Source organism: Drosophila willistoni (genome assembly GCF_018902025.1).
Source record: "Drosophila willistoni isolate 14030-0811.24 chromosome XR unlocalized genomic scaffold, UCI_dwil_1.1 Seg144, whole genome shotgun sequence".
NCBI lineage: Eukaryota > Metazoa > Arthropoda > Insecta > Diptera > Drosophilidae > Drosophila > Drosophila willistoni.
Window position 1 is genome coordinate 5,680,921 of NW_025814057.1, and position 17,223 is coordinate 5,698,143.

The window sequence follows — 17,223 nt, forward strand, 5'->3', positions numbered from 1 at the left end:
ATTGCCATTCACTAAGAAGCGCGGACAATTTCTTTTTTGCGCTTCGATTTCAATTGGAAGGAAAGTGAAGGAAATTTGTAAAAAATAGAAATAAATGAAATTTGATGAAAATGTCACTGTTTAGCATACGTGAGGTGACTGGAGATTTGTTTAGTGCTGGCAATGAGTACTCCATGTGTCATTGTGTGGCTGCGGATTTGCGTATGGGCAAAGGAATTGCCATTAAATTTCGGTAAGCTTTCTGCAACTGACAATTTGATGCGTTCATTTACAGTTACATATGTACCTATGTATGTATGTTTGTATGTTCTTTTTTAAAGCAACAAATTTGGTCAATTGGAAGTTTTGCAGCAGCAAAATGTCCATCCCGGTGGCGTGGCCATAATCAAGGATGGCCAACGTTTTATCTACAATTTGGTGACCAAACAAAGTAGCTGGGGCAAACCAACATATCAATTAATGCACAGCTCCCTGACAGCCATGCGGCAACATATGGTAAGTTGTTGATAGGCCTTGGATGTAAGTGTAATTGTCCACTATAGAATTTTTCATCCTAGATTGATCATCAGATCAGAAAATTGGCTTTGCCACGCATAGGATGCGGCTTAGATGGCCTAAGTTGGTCAAAAATAAAAGACATGCTCTGTGAGCTGTTCCAACAAGATGATATTGAATTGATTGTATATAATTACAAGCCAGAGAAATAAAATAAATATACAATTAAAAATTATTGTGATGGCGGCGGCGGCGGCACAAAATTGTAGACGACAATCTCCAATTTTTCACACTCAAAAACTTGCTTCAGCAAAGCGCTAACCTTGTCCCATTCCAAGCCATCGATGCCACATCCAATACGCGGTATGGCCAACGATTGTACATTATTTTTACGCTGCAAGTACATTTAAGTTAGTCATAAGTAGTTTAAGTTTTTTGATTCTTTTTGGGTCTTACCATGTGCTCACGCATCTGTTCCAATGATGCTTGAAGTGATTCATAGGTGGGTTTACCATAACTCTGAGCTTTAGTAACCAAATAGTAGATATAACGCTCATCCTCTTTCAATATGGCCACACCGCCGCTAGTTACCTTCTGGGAGCGTAATTCCTCCACTTTGCCAAAGACTTGCTTGAATTTCACTGCTATGCCAGCGGCCATGGCCAAATCGGCACCCACACAATGGGCCAGAGAATGGGTTTTGGGTGCCGAGAAGAGATCACCATCTACTTCATTGATTTTGAAACTGCTCTGATTAGCCATCCCCACAACAAAAGCGCGTCGAAATGCCTCACGTAATTCTAGAAGTTTAGGAGAATACATTTTCGTAAATTAAATGAAATTGTTTGTTATCTGAATGAATAGTCAAAGATATTTTTGAAACTACTTTTGTTTCTTTTTTTTTAAATTTGACATTTCTTTGAATGAAAATTCTATGAAATGTTTTATCTTAAACTCTTGAGGTGTTTTTAAAATTGTCTTCATTTAACTGCAGAAATGTAATTCAGCTGCTTTGTGTCAGCATATTTTGATTTATTTTAATTTAAGAAACACAAATATATTTTCTAACATTTCAAAAGGCATTTTTTATCATCTATTATGCAATTATTGTCATTATATTAGCATCTATTATGGAGTTGAAAGTTTTTATTTAAGACCTTATTTCTTGGCATGCATTCAATTATCTCTTAAATTAAAAAATTCATTTGGACATTAAATTCTCAATGAATTTGTGGTTTAAATCAAGACTTTAAATTTAAAATATTCTCTATATGTAGCATTTAATATTCTTTTAATTGAAAAACTTCTTTTGGAAAACGGTTTTTGGCATGGAGTGTTGCCTAAATCACATGCCATTTTATTAATTTTAATTTTCTGTCAGAATTTAGTTTATAAGGTTTAAATTTGTTTAACTTATAAATAGAATTACAATTTCTAAGCAAATTATTCCAATTATTTCTAAGCAAAAGTAAACAAACTCAATGAATGTTCCTAAATAAGTGAAATATTTCATTTAAATAAGTTTTAAAAAATCTTGAAACTTCTGGAATTTTTCCCATCATCAGTTTTAGTTTTAGTTTTAGTTTTCCACTCGAAGACTAAAAAGTTTGCTCTTTCTTACGGGAGAATTAAACGAATAAAAAATATATATATATGCTTTGGAATGAGATTAGATGCTTTAAAACTAGTTTAAGAAAAAGAAAAAAATGATAAATATTTGAAGAAATGTCTACCATATAGAGATAAAACTTAAAGCTAATGATTAAAAGACCATTTTGTGAACGTTTTTGGTTATGGCCATTAAAAAGGCTTGTTAATTTTTATTTCATTTCTTTCTGTACAACATAAATACCCATTAACAACAAACAAAAAAAAAAAAAAACAGAATAAAATATAAGCTTAGGAAACTAAAATAAGTAAAATGTGCATTTTGGTGCTATATATAAAGAATCATTTCGAGTGTTATATAGTATATACTATAATACTTGTAAAGTTTATATGATTAAAATGGAGTCTTCTCTCTGTAGAGTGACTGTATGGAGCGGCTAACATGTCGGGGCACATTCAAGGTCTTCATTTGATGACATGTGGGACACACGATCTGAATATTATCCCCCACCATGCTGGGTGGCTGATAAAAAAAGGCAATAATATCCACTGTATCGTTGGCAAAAACCAATTCCAATAGACTACGTACACGTAGCCAATCTAAACGATCAATGCCACAGCCAAGGCGTGGTATAGCCAATTTGGTGACATTATGTTCCCTCTGAATGCGTATTCGAAAAGAAATGAATATTAACTTATTAAAATATTGAAACTCTTGTCTCACTCACCATATGTTCCCGCATGGCCAAGAGGGCATAATATAAGGCCGTATATGTACATTTCTCGTGGCTACGCTCTTTGGTAACCAGATTGTATATATATCTACCGCCTTGTTCCAAAACGGCAACATTTCCCGTATGTTTGCCCTGTTTCTTTAAATCATCGACTTGGCCAAATTTGCAACGGAATTGCAAATTGATGCCCGCACACATGGCAAAATCGGCGCTAACCGAATGAACCAATGCAAAATTATCGGGAGCACTAAATAGATTACCCTTGGCTTCGGTTATCTGACACTTGGGTGCGGCAAGCTATATTATAAAGATTGACATCAATTTTGAAATTGAATTTCTTTTTATTCCTCCCTTCATATGTACTCACCTCCTTTGTCATGTCGTTGTGCTCACAGATCAATATCTCGATGGCATATTCGCTATGGGCAAAGATCTGTTGCATGATGCGTTTCACTTGCTTCCAATCGAGGGCATCATTGTTGCCACAGCAAATGCGTGGCATGGCCACTTTGGTGATTTCATGATTGCGCTTTAGCAGCCAACAGTCGGATGGTGGCAGGAGAAGGAGAAGGAGGAGGAGGAACGCACAGAGAGCAGTGACAGAGAGGAAACGGAGGCATAAATATTTTATGGTACAAATAAATTAACTGTAAATTGACAAAATGCCATAAAATGAACAGAAAAAAAACAAAAACCTAAAGAAAATCCAAAGAAAAGTTTTTCAAAAGTCGCACTTTAAATGCTCTTTTTAAACTCATCTCCCAAGAAATAAACTCTGCATCTCATAATCTTCTACAGATCTTAATATAGGAAATCGAAGGGAATCCATAGGGAATCTCGAGATTGCTTTTAGAAATGACTGCCTCGATCATAAGATCGAAAATCTAATAAGAAGATTTCTATCAACTAATTTATTTTAAAATTTATAACAATTAAACCTGTTTCTTATAACATTTTTATTAGTTTCAAATATCAATAGATTATAAAATACAGAACGAATCTTTAAATGATTTCGTTTGAATTTTGATGTTGATGCTTATGTTGATTTTAGTGTTTTAGAAAAGATTACACTAATTTTGCAGTATTCAAAAAAAAAAGAACGATTTTTTATCTTAAATGTAAAGAATTTGAAATATCTAAAGATCAAAAATTGCAAAACGAAAGTCCTTAGAACAAATTTAACGAAATTTCAATCAAATTCAAGAAATTTTTGAAAGCAAATGCGTTTAAGCAATAGAAAATGGTTTACAAATTAATAGAACTATAATAAGTTTGTAGTTGGTATTCTAAAAAGAGAGAGAGCTTTCTATCTTCTATTCCTAGAACAGCAATCTATATATTCCAATCCACTATAATACCAAATTGATTGCGGACAACTAAAAATCAATTGATATACGATTGATCACTAAATCAACTTGATGGCAAAACCCTTTAAGCCCAGTTCAAGTGAGAGAAAGATACTTTATTGTCTCCACTCTCTCTCTCTCTGTCTCTCTCCATGGGGTCTGCCTCAACTTATACACTAATTCACTCACTCAACTGACTTACCATATGTTCTCGCATACAAATTAATGCCGCTTGGACATCATCATAAGTGGTCGTATCGTATATATTGGATTTGGTTACCAAATAATAGACAAATCTCGAATTGTGCTCCAATACAGCGCAATTGCCGCGCGAGACACGTCGCTGACGCAGTTCCTCGACATCGCCAAAGATTAGGCCAAATTGCCAGGCCAAAGTGCCTCGCTGGGCCGAGAACGATGACTCAACGGCATGGCCCAGTGCATAGGTTTGTGGCACTTGGAAAATATCAAGTTTCGATTCAATAATTTTAACATTTGTCCCGGCCATTTTGTTTTGTTAGCCAAAAACCAACGACCAAACGAACTGCAATTAAAATGAAAATTATCGTTTCGTTTCGTTTCGTTATTTTTGAATTCAATGCCAAAAATGATTAGCTAAAACTTACGTGAACACGCAGCCAAAAAAAAAACAAAAAATTGTAAAAACAAAAACTTTCACGACGAGGTCGTCACTTTAAACTTTTTTTTTTTTGTTGGCTAAATTCTGTTTAGTTTGTTTTGTTTTTGGTTTTCTTTTTTGTTTTTTTGCACTTTTGGGGTGGGAGAAACGCGAGAATCGAAGATTAGCAATTAGCAGAGAGACGCCGTTTAGTCTCGTCGGGGTCACCTTTTCTGTTTTGTTTAGTATTTTTGATGGTCTTTCACCTCCACCAGCACCAAACACCAAACACACACGATCACAGTATTAAGAAGAACGTTTTGTGATTATTAATCAAGTAACTCGACCCGCTTTTTGGTTGTATCTCAACCGGCGTTCTGCACTGGAATGCGTTCCCCCCGAAATAAAAACAAACCAAAAACCCAACGACAACAGGCAACGATAACTTGACGTCAGGGGCGTCAACCAAAAGGGTAGTGTATTGTATATAGTAGATAGAAAGCTTGTCTCACCGTTGACTGACTGACTCAGCCCAGAGACCATGGACAGCTGGAGCACCAGCTCGGGCCGATGATGATGATGATGATGATTGCGGATGATTGCGGATGATGACATATTCTTTGTATAAACATATGTGTATGTGTTGTGTTAACTGTATTGTTGTTGTTGCTGTTGCTGTTGGTGGTTATCGTTTTGTTTGTTTTTGTTTAGAATTCGAAAATTCACTGTTAATTTGTTTGACTCTCTGTGTCTCTGTGAGGCGGGGAAACAGAAACAGACAGGTGATGTGACCGTGTGTGACTCCTCCTCAAATCGACCAAAATATCAGAGGTCCAAGTATTTTGTGTACCCTTACAAAAAAATATTGTCATTTCAATAAGTAACCATGTAAGTTAGAGATATAAAAGTGTATACATTTAGTTGAAAAGTACAAACAACAAAATTGCAAGATGATCAAATCATAATACTTAGTTTATTGATCGAGCTTATCAGCTGCTTTAACTGGGATATTAGTGCTGCGATCAATAAATTTTATATTAATCCGATGATCTAAGAATTTCGTTGTGATTTTTTGCATAAAACTTTGTGCGACCTAAATCATCAATCGATCAATATGATGCTTATTGCTTAAACATACATATATCATCATAAAGTTCAATCATTATCTTCAATATTTTGATCTAATAGATTATTTAGTTTCACCCTAAGTTTATTAATCATTTTAATATAGTCATTTAACTCTATATGTACATACTTCTTCAATCTTTCAATTCAAATTTATATACATATACAATACTCCCAAACCCATAGTATTTTCATCTAGAGTTTAGATTCTTAGTTCCATTAAGATAAGATTCTTCAAATAAAAATGCATGAAATTTTGAATAATCTGGAATGTAGAGAATTTAGATCATCTTATCATCAATTTGACTATAGTTTTCTAATGATTAGATTAGATTCTAATCTATAGCAATGAATCTAATTACATATACTTACGTCTAGAAATATTATATATTTTACCGATATATAAAAAACTATTTCTTTATTTAATATTTCTATTCTGGTAGACTGGTAGTATTTCTTTTAAAATGAACGATGAGTTTATTCATATATTTTATTATCGTATTCTTATGATTTTTAGATCATCTGATAGGTCGGACTATAGTTTTTCATTGTATACCATTCATATTTCGATCTTCTACCCAATCCTATTGAATTTTTCACAGTACAAATTCAATTCAAGAGCTTCAATTCTGTAACATTTACTCGTATTGAGAGTCTCAAAATAGAATTATTGAAATTGTTCAAAAAATTATTAGTTTTAGCTTTATGAAAAAACGTTTGTAACCAAATGATCTTCCCATTAGTAAGATAATGTAACTAACCCTGTTGTTGTAATGCATATTTAAAACCAAATCTGTAATCTTTTGCCTATGCCCAGCTTATTAAGTGTATTTTAAAATATTATTATTTTGTCGTTTTGAAGTCAGTTGGAAATCTGTTCTCCATGTTAAGCAATTAACAACATGTGCTAGATAAAGGGAGTGTGAGAGAGAGAGAGAGAGAGAGGTAGACTAGCTACAACACGATAACCATATTGATAGTGTTTTATAGATTAATGATTAAGGTATGTAATGCGTAGGCTTTTCTATATTTCAATTCAAAGTCAAAGGTAATCAGTTGTGCTTAGGTGCCTGCTTAGGTGCTAATAGGGGCGTCAAGTGAAGTGGAATTCAAGTGGACTTGGATTCTGATATTATTATTTGTGTTTGCATATATAATTATAAATATAATATGATTGAAATTATTCATATGCATACACATACATATACAACGTTAGACTTTATGGCAGGTGAAAAATGAAATTCCTCTACTCACATACATTCATTCAAATTACCATATTAAGTGACTAGTTAAATTCTAAATTAAGTAAAAGCAAACAAAAACAACCAGTCAAAGCAATAACAACGAAAACAACAATAACAAAAAACAATAGCCAGACTATAGTTGTTTTATTTGATTTAAAATTTTTCATATTTTTGGCGCTTTTTATTCAAGTGAGTTTCTCAACACTTTTTCAAAATAGTTGCACCACACTTTCAAGTGACTTATTGGAGCTTTTTTTAAATACCCTAACAAATAGTTGTAGTTTGTTATTTTTTAGATCGGAGTACTTACTAAAGTTTATCTATAATGAGAAACTATAAGCGAATTGATTTTAATAATAAATTTGTGTTGTAATTTACAAACTACTAGCCTTAGGCATTAGTTTTGATGTTGGAAATTATTTGGATACAGTTTATTTCAGCTGTAACATTAGTTTTCTATCAAATATTTGTTATTCCATTGAAAGGCTTCAGCAGTTTGGAAAATATTTGTTATACTTATGATTGGAAAATGTAAGTCAAAGGCTGTAAAAGGCTCACAGAACATCTATTTTTGAGTTTAGTTTAGAAAGTCGCTAAATTTGTTACCCTCTTTCGAAAACGTTATATGTTACTCACTAGTTTACTAATTGGAAAGATAGTTTTTGTTAATCCTAACGTATGGAAAAGCTCAGAATAAAGGAGGATGCGTTTATTAACTTCTAGTTCGACCATTTTGGTCCGGTTACATCACGCTTCTATCTATAAGGTGGCTATTTTTAATTGGATTTTTTTCAAATTTATTATGCTGATGGATATTGATAACAATTATATACCAAATTGTTTAACAATTCTTTAAATATTCTGAGAGTAAATCACATTTAAGTGGGCTAAAAAAGTACGCAACGAACGTGTTGCAACAAACTCATACAGTTTTCAAAGTGTGAATAGGGGTAATACAGACGGATATGGCTAGATCGACTAATACTGATCCGGAATAGAAGGTTTTTCTCTCTGCCTGTTCATTGATTTCGGTCATTCCTCTTTTTAGCCTATAGAAATGCTTAAGATCTTTATTTTTGGTTTTTCAGCAATTTAAATCTTTTGCCTCACAATAGTTTTGACAGTTATGAAGGGTATTTAAGTTTCACCTTGTTTCTCAGTTTCTTTGTGGATATTTTATAAAAGCTTTTGGACCCAAAAAGTCTATAATTTTTCGCACTACGCATGTCGTCGTTTCTGTGGCACTTGCTCGGATTGTGTGGCATGACACATGGCGCGCGAGCGGTCCAATCAATTTATTATATTTAAATCGTAACTTTTCATTGAGCAGTAGAGAGTGTAGTGCATACCTCTCAATCATACAAACATATACGTACATATACATCGTGTATATATACATTCATATAATAATCAAATAAAAGCAACAAGAAGGGGGCACCTTGTGGAAAAAAGCGTTTTCACATCGTTTCGGGGTTTTTATTTTCAGTTTTTTTTGAGATTCAGTTCATGGCAGTTCATCGAACGGCAGCGGCAACGAGGAGAAGCTCTCTGGCTAATGTTGTAGTTGTTATTGTTGTAACTGTAACTGTTGTTGTTGGTCTTGTTGCTGGCATTGTTTAAATAGTGTGCGCAAAAAAAAAAACACTTGCAAAAATTACGTAAAATATTGTGCTATTAATTTCCTTTCGTTTTCTTTAAAAGTTGTCTTTTCTTCTTTTTAATAGTTTTGTTGTCTTATTACTATTGTTATTGTTGTTGTTATTGTTAAATACTTTACGTAGAACTTGTGTAGTTAGTGGCAATAAACTTCTTTGTGCTAAAAACATTCGCGAACTGTTATTATCGTTGTATTTGTTGTTTTCTTGGGGCAATTATTATTATTATTCTTATTTTGTTTCAAATATAAATCTCCCAAACGAAAACGCCAAAAAGAAAAACCAGAAGATTCAAACAAAAAACAACAACACTTTTTTTGTGGAACTGATTCACACGCGACGCTTCTATAGAATAAAACTATAAAGAAGAGAGAGAGCAAAAAAAAAAAACAAAATAGCAAAAAAACTGCAAGCCACAGCAGCAGCAAGCCGAACAGCGCAGTCGAAGTCGGCAGAGAAGATATAGCCAGCAACTGCGTCAGCTGTTTATCTTCTCCCCACTCTCTAGCTCTCTTTACCCTATCGGTATTTTGGTGCCATCTCTCTCTCTCTCTCCTTCTCTTGTTATTGTGCCTTACGTAGTCAGTCAGTGCCTTTTACGTGTTATTTAGTTCTTAACTAGTTTTATTTGTTAGTTTGGCATTTGGTTGCTTTTTGTTTTTCTTTTCGTATCGTTTCGTTTCGTTTGTTGTTGTTGTCATTGCCATATTTGTGTTTGCGTAGCAAAATGACTTCGTTGACATTGCTGCTGCTGCGTTCGGCTAACGCCACCACCTACGCCGCTGCCTCTGCCGCTGCCAGCTTTGGCAATTGGCGGTTAATTCAAACACTTCAAAGACGCCAACAACAATTGCAGTTACAACAACAGCAACAACAACAGCAGCAATGTAGGCGTTTGCATTCGACAACAAAGTGCGGTGAGTTACAATTTACACATACAAACACACATATATATACATATACGGGTACATATATGTATATAAATTATGCTAATTACGCGTGCAAATTTCATAAATTATAATATAAATTGATCTACCAGACTTTGCTGCTGTTGCTGTCATAAAAGTCACCCACACACACACACACACACACGCACACCCCCAAAAAGTTCTATAATATTCTATAAACAAATTTCAAATACATGGCAAAAAAAAAAGGGGGCGTTCCATTTAATTAACTCAAACTCAAAATGTTTAGAAAAAAAAAATGAAATGAACTGAATTTGCTGAAAACATTAAATTTGAATCAAGCTCAAAAATAATTAATTGCCTTTTGATTGCTGACAATTACAGATAAACTGGTTTCTGTTTTACACCCTCTCTGATAAATGGCGAAACAATTAAGAATTTGTATTTCATTTCCACTTGCAATGCATCTCCATTCAAAAGGTGTTAATGAGCACAACAAATTGACCATAAAACTTATTATTTACTCGCTCACTCACCCCACTCAAGGGTTTACACACACAAAATTGATTAGAATATCGATGACAGAGGAGTGAGATAACGTTGAAACCAACGACTTTGGAAATACCCTTCAACTCGAGTAGATCTTTCATCTGCATTTGCTTTAGTTTACCAAAATTTTGCATCAAAACTTTGTTTATTCCTAGACGATTTCTATATGTTTTAGTTGATTAATCGTTCTGATTCCTTTAAATATGCTGCTTATATTATAAAGTAGTTTGAATACTACATTTTATCTCAAAATATCTCAAAAACAAAAAGGCTAATGTGCATAGAAACAGACATAGTGTGAGGATATACTGCAAGGATATTCTGAAGAAACAGAGAGTAAAGAAAAGTTGGCAACAAATTTTGGTTATCCTACTTTCTTTGGAACCCAGAGACGATTTGTATGCCAATTCCTTTTTAGCTTTTGTTAATACATATGTTCTTTAACATATAAACAATGTTATGTAAAAGATGATTCACGTCTATATATACAATATTTATCGGTTGTGTGCTATCAATGAAATGCATTGACTTTGTTTTATATAATCAATTTCTTAAATTAACAAGTAAAGCATCCAACAAGTTTTGCAAATACTCAAGAAATGAAAGTTTTACGAATAAGTCAAGTAAGAGGTACTAAGGGACTTACTTAGAAACTTTAATTCATTATAGAGTATAGAATTATAATTAAGCTTGTGTGTCTGTATGTGTGTGGGACTATATATTTTGGACCTAGGTTAAATTGATAAGATAAGGAGGCCGAAAACCCAATTTTTTGTTTTCGTCTTTGTTTTTTTTATGATTTTCTCTCTTAGAATCTTTATATTCTATACCTATATTTAATGTGTGCACAGCTGCTGCATGGAAATACTAGGAAAATCTTAGTCTTCAAATTTATATTACTTTATTTAGTGGTAAACACTTTAGTTACTTAAGCTTTTTAATAGCAGTGAAACCTGAATTCAATTTATAATATACTTACAGAATTTTGAAAAAAATTTCAAGAAACTTGAGTTTTATAAGACAAATTTGGTTAGTGTATTTTAAAACTTGGCTAAAAACTTTTGATTTTCAGTTTATGCTTTGATTTGGCAAATATTTTCTAGAGCAGCTAACTTGCAAAGAAATTAGCAAGTTTATAAATAAAATGTGTTAGGAATTGAGTATTTCTGTCAACTTATATAATATTTGGTATACATATACAGAACACAAAATTCATTCCCCATGGTTATTAAGATAAAGTCAAGCGATAAGATAACGTCCAGACACAGAAATTGTCAAATCTATGGGTTTAATTGATTGTAGGTTCTCTCTCTCTCTCCCTCTCTGAACAAATAGAACCATTAAATTCGCTTTCATTGCGGAAGGTCAAACCAAGGGTTGGGGGGGTATTATTATGTATAGAAACGTTTGATCGTTGTAATATTATTCACTTTCTATGCCCACTTAAACGACAAAAAAATAACAAAAAAAAAAACGGCAACTGTTGTCTATTAAAAGTAATTCTCATAAGTGAAGTTCAAGGTCATTAACAAGTAAGCACAAACAAACACTCACAACGTAGGTCCAACCCACACACAAAAGGAACACACACAATTTCAGCCAGCCAGTCAGTCAGTCAGTCAGAGCCAAGAGACGATGACAAAACGACATGGAAACTAGAAATGCTTTACACACACAAATGCTGTATACTTATACTTATATCCATAAATTATATACACGAACGTTGTGTTGTTGTATATAGACTTGTTTGTTTATAAGCACATGGACATATATATATATACATACTAACCCGCTGCGAGCCCCCTAGATACATATATATATATACACGAAAACTACCTACACTTGCCGAAAAATACAACAAATCAAAAGCGTATTCTAGTTCCCTTCTGAATTTTGTTAACACAGAGAGATAAAGAGCACTGTACTTTAAGTGTTAGTTCTTAACTACACTGCGAAAAACTCACTGTTCTAGTTTTGTTATCAGTTCGATAAGATTCTACTAATAGAATACATATAAGAAGTTGTAGAGAAAACTGATCAAAGTCGCTTTTCTACTCTTCAAATATACATTCGAATAGAAGATCTTGAATACAATGCTACAAAAGTTGCCTCATTGTTAAGCTTGTTTTTATAAACTTTAGAGCCAATAGTATAGATAGTATTCCAGTAAACTAAAAAATATAGAAACTATCTAGAATATTTCAAGTTAATATGAAATCTGCACTAAGTCCTGTCTTTAAAACATTTGTAAAAAATATGAAAAATATTATTTCTACAATTGTACATCCAAATGCATATATAAAAAGTTTTCTGGAACCATAAGAAAGTGTTAAAAGTGTTTAAAACTGAATTTAAAATGGACATGTTTATATATAAGTTAGTTTTTATTCTCTTAATATTAGAGACGAGGATAGAGATAGATCTCTATATTTGACATTCATTTCAGAAATTTTCGAAAAGTTTTCAGATATCTAATACTATTTTATAAAAATAAATAAAAGTATTAAACATACAAGTTGGAATTGGTAGAAAAATTTAAGACATGAAAGTTTTTTAAGTAAAAGAAAAAACTGATTTCATGATTTGAAAATGCTGTGAAATGGGCCTAATGACAAAAACTGTTGGTAAGAACATCCAAAGGATTATAAACTTCTAATAATAATCTTAATTAAAATAAAAGTGTTATTTTATGCATAAACGCATAGAGCATACATATGCATAAAGAGATCTGTGAATCTTCTAGGACGACGCTCCTTAATGTATGCAATGTGTAGTAAAAGAATTCAGTTTTTAGAACTTTTGGAATGGAAATTGATGTGATGATGATTTTAAGAATATTTTGAACTCATAAATCATTTCACTTTCCTTTCTTTCCTTATTTTTAAATGAAACCTTTGAAAGCTTATTACATTGTTCAGGGGGATTAGTTTGGTCGATTTTTTTTCTCTAGATCCGCCTGGGCCTTACAAGACTCCTTAAAAAAATTTCAAAAAGTTGAACAGCATCGAAACGATTGAATTTTCATGAATCTTAAGTTTTAGTAATAAAGGAGTGTTCAAAAATGTTGTCTTTGATATGCAAATAATACCATTTAGACACTTATTTCATTTGGTTTTTTATTTAGAAAGATTTTAAAAGATTTTCAGTATTCTATGATAAACAAACTAAAAGAAGTCGTTTTAGTAAAATTCAAACCCTTATGAAATTCTAGATTAAAGAAGGTTAAATTAGAAAAAGGAAAGTGATTCAAAAGAATATTCCTTTAATAAATTGTTATGAATTTCAAACTAACGTAGATCTTTAACTCGGGTGTTTGATTGTAAGATCTTTTAGTTTCTTTAAGTGTACACGCGCCAGAAACGACCAAAAGATTCTAGGTAGAAAATATTATGCTGATAAGCATATTTATCTGCCGCTCTCGAAAGACTCTTGGAATTTTCGGGTTTGCAAAAAAAAAAAACAAGAACAATAACAACAACAACAACAACAGCAAATCAAACCGTATCAACAAGAAGCAAGAAACAACCAAACAATAACCAACCCTCCTCCTCCCTCTTGTGTTGCCCTGAAAGAGAGGCTGTTTCCAACTGGGCCTAGGGTCGGGTCTAGAGATCTGATCGGGTCTGTCTATACAATGGGAGAGAGATTGCTAGAACAATTAGAGGGGAATCGCTGACGATGACTGCTTATGTACATTATATGTATGTATGTATGTGTGTGTGTATATGGTGTGTGTGTGTTGTCGCCTCTATTCGCGATAGGTTCTACTCATTATTATTATTTTGGGCAGCTCCAGTCGCGTATACGCCGCGTATCTAGACGCACACACATAAGGAAATATTTTTGCTAAGAATTCAAGACGAAGAAATTGTTTTTCTGTTTCGCAGACTTTGAACCACTTCAAATTGTAGCCAGAACAATGTCATCTGCAATTGCTCCCAAATTGGTTGCCGTGGCCGAATCGCGTCGCTTTATGATCGATTGCTTCAAGGCTGTCAAAGTGCCACAAGCTCATGCCGAAGCCCAAGCGGATCTTTTGGTTGCTGCCGATCATCGTGGCCATTTCAGTCATGGCATGAACCGTCTGGAGATGTATATTAACGATTTGGCCATCAATTCAACCGATGGTGGGGCCATACCACAAATCCTAAAGGAAACTCCAGCCACCGCTTGGGTAGATGGACGCAATGGCCTGGGCGCTGTGGTGGGTAACTACTGCATGGATTTGGCCATCAAGAAGGCCAAAACTGTTGGTGTTGGTTGGGTCTGTGCCAAGGGCTCGAATCATTATGGCATGGCCGGTTGGTATGCCATTCGTGCCATGGAACAGGGCCTGGTGGGCATGTCAATGACCAATACATCACCGCTGATGGCTCCAACTAGGGGCAAGGAGGCCGCTCTGGGCACAAATCCCCTCTCGATGGGCGCTCCGGCGACAAATGGTGACAAATTCCTCTTGGACATGGCCACCACAGCGGTTGCTGTGGGCAAAATCGAGATTCAACGTCGCAAGGGGGCTCCATTGCCCGATGGTTGGGCCCAGGATCCCAATGGCAATGTGACCAATGATGCCGAATTGGGCTTCTCCACCGGTTGCCTCATGCCCTTGGGCGGTGCCGAACTCACATCGGGCTATAAGGGTTATGGCCTCGGTGCCATGGTCGATATTCTCTCTGGTGTGATGTCCGGTGCCCATTATTCAACTCAGGTTCGTAAATGGACTCATGCTGGTGCCGATTCCGCTGCTGATCTGGGTCAGGTCTTTATCGCCGTCGATCCCAATTGCTTTGCCCCCAACTTTGAGGAACGCATGACTGATTTCAATAGCCGCTTGAGGAGTACCGAACCGGTGAGTAACTTTTTCGTTTTATTCCGATTTTAAGTTTATATGAGAATGAGATCCCTTCTGAAGGCAAAAAGTTGCGTTTTAGATGATAATTTAGGCCAATAGCTTTCAAAAAAAAACCATTATGTTTATTTAGTTTTCATTTTAATTAAATCTATAAAAATTACTTCAAGAAAATTTGATTTTTATACTCAAAACTCAATGTTTTCGCTTTCACTTCTTGCCCTAAAAACCTGAAGTTTTAAAAAACAACTGAAATACATTTTAAATGTTTTTATATATGTAAAATATTTCCAATGTTCTTTGAACAGGACTCGTTTCTGTTTGAAAAGTAACAGAATTGATTAATTGATGATTCGATTAAAGTGAATAATAAGAATTTAGTTTTGCTAACAAATTCCAATGATATGTAATAATAATGAAATATTTTATTTAATTAAATTTGAGTAGGTTCTTATGTCATGCCATTCTCAAAGTCATTACTTCGAAGAGAACCCCATAATTCTCTGTGGATTAATTAGAAGAGTTCTTTTTATGAATTCCGTACTCAATTTCGTCTCTATTTCAGTACGAATTGACTGATAATTGAATTCAATGTTAATTTTATGTTTAGAATGTGTCTTTTCATTAATATTTATGAGTCAAATTTGCTTAGAGTAGTTTTTTTTTTTTGTTTTAATTAAAATGTTTGGCTAATGAAGCTTTAGGGCTAACAAAAAGTTGGCTAGAAGAAGATCCAATATAGTCGATGAATATTTTTTGTTTTTTGGATAAGAAAACGAATAAATTGGAAATTATTTCAATCCTTTATGGAAAAAGAGAATCAAAAACACATCAGCCAAAACTTTATTTCCCAAGTTTTTTGTTTCAAAGTTCGTGGTTTTTCAGATAAACACAAAGGAAGCCAAAATCGCAAACCACAACTTTAGATATACTTAACATTTATAATTATTTATAAACATTTTGTTTTAGCAGAGATAAGCGAAGTAATCGTTGCAATGTTTTGCAATGTTAAAACTCACCAAAAAAGTTTTTGAAAAAGGCGATTTAGAGTAAAATTTAAGTTCTAGAAACATTAAAAGATCAAATAACTATGACTTAAATTTTGAAGCTGAATTAGACAGCTTTAGAGTTAAAAAACTCCAGATTTAATTTCTATATCAAACATCGACTTTCGTGTACGATGTATTAAGTGTTGCAATGATTTAAAATTGATTGAGCCAATCAAATATTAATAATTTATATATATTTTATAGTAAATACTGTTCACATGCCTTAGAGCAAAAATAGGCTAACTCGTTTACTCTTATAAGCAAAAGAGAGCACGATCAATTTCCATTTTTAAATACTCCTAACATTTATGTACATAACTTTGTTATTTTTCGTTCAATTTTAATGAAATTTGATAGACCGATAGATATTGATAGCCCATAATAGAATACCAATTTTGACAATAATGTTTCATGCATTGTGAAAGTCGGCGTGAAATACACTTCACACACTACTAAAACATTGTCGAATAAATTGTAATATGAATTTCTTTATATGTCTTTACAGACCGATCCCTCGAAGCCCGTACTTTTGGCCGGTGATAAGGAAGGACAAAACATGGCTGCCGTGGATGCTGTCGGTGGCATTCAATATCTGGAAAACCAATTGAAGACTTGCGCCAATCTGGCCGAGAAGCTGCATATCAAGCCTTTAAGCTTTAACTAAACTGACAAGAAAAGAAAAGGAATTAGCAAGGAACAGAAGGCGAAGGGCTAAGCCCAATTCGCTGACCTTTTCGAAAGCATTGCCATCTTAATATATTTATGCTGGATACGATTTTTGCATTTGTTAGAAACTTTTTTTTTTCTGTTTATATCTTTTATTTTGATTTTTTGCTCGCATGGACCAAAGGATTCGATTTGATGTGGTTTTTAGTGCCTAAGGACCAAGTGATGATGTGTTCATCTACGTTCTAAATGATAAGTTTAAGAGTTAACATATTGTTATTTTTTTTTTTGCCCACAATGATAGCAATACATCTGATATTTGTATTAAAATAAACGATTAGAATTTCTATAGAGTGTGTATGTGTGTGAGAGTGAG

General features: G+C 33.6%; 4 protein-coding genes across 5 annotated transcripts; 2 read left to right on the plus strand and 2 right to left on the minus strand.

Annotated features, from left to right (window-relative positions):
- The first annotated feature begins 2 nt into the window (after nucleotides 1-2).
- LOC6639571 (ADP-ribose glycohydrolase OARD1) lies at nucleotides 3-2,281 on the plus strand. Its single transcript, XM_002062098.3, has 3 exons — nucleotides 3-232; nucleotides 321-495; nucleotides 558-2,281. Exons 1-3 carry the CDS (start codon nucleotides 105-107, stop codon nucleotides 705-707), a joined length of 453 nt encoding a protein of 150 aa, XP_002062134.2. The 5' UTR covers nucleotides 3-104; the 3' UTR covers nucleotides 708-2,281.
- LOC6639453 (ADP-ribose glycohydrolase OARD1) lies at nucleotides 670-9,059 on the minus strand. The gene is made up of 3 exons (XM_002062097.4): nucleotides 8,949-9,059; nucleotides 952-1,295; nucleotides 670-889 (listed from the first exon to the last, which is right to left on the minus strand). Exons 1-3 carry the CDS (start codon nucleotides 8,995-8,997, stop codon nucleotides 728-730), a joined length of 555 nt encoding a protein of 184 aa, XP_002062133.3. The 5' UTR covers nucleotides 8,998-9,059; the 3' UTR covers nucleotides 670-727.
- Nucleotides 2,399-4,827, minus strand: LOC6639452. Its single transcript, XM_002062096.4, has 5 exons — nucleotides 4,810-4,827; nucleotides 4,386-4,727; nucleotides 3,205-3,366; nucleotides 2,832-3,134; nucleotides 2,399-2,764 (listed from the first exon to the last, which is right to left on the minus strand). The coding sequence occupies exons 2-5, from the start codon at nucleotides 4,689-4,691 to the stop codon at nucleotides 2,498-2,500; spliced, it is 1,038 nt and encodes a 345-aa protein (XP_002062132.2). The 5' UTR covers nucleotides 4,692-4,727; nucleotides 4,810-4,827; the 3' UTR covers nucleotides 2,399-2,497.
- Nucleotides 9,060-9,506: 447 nt separating the features above from the next.
- Nucleotides 9,507-17,200, plus strand: LOC6639450 (uncharacterized oxidoreductase YjmC). 2 transcript variants are annotated; one of them, XM_002062094.4, is made up of 3 exons: nucleotides 9,507-9,743; nucleotides 14,171-15,132; nucleotides 16,687-17,200. In XM_002062094.4, the coding sequence occupies exons 1-3, from the start codon at nucleotides 9,554-9,556 to the stop codon at nucleotides 16,843-16,845; spliced, it is 1,311 nt and encodes a 436-aa protein (XP_002062130.3). In that variant the 5' UTR covers nucleotides 9,507-9,553; the 3' UTR covers nucleotides 16,846-17,200. The 2 variants fall into 2 exon arrangements, with proteins under 2 accessions (XP_002062130.3, XP_023037513.1); XM_023181745.2 differs by lacking the exon at nucleotides 9,507-9,743 and adding an exon at nucleotides 13,957-13,984.
- Nucleotides 17,201-17,223: the final 23 nt, after the last annotated feature.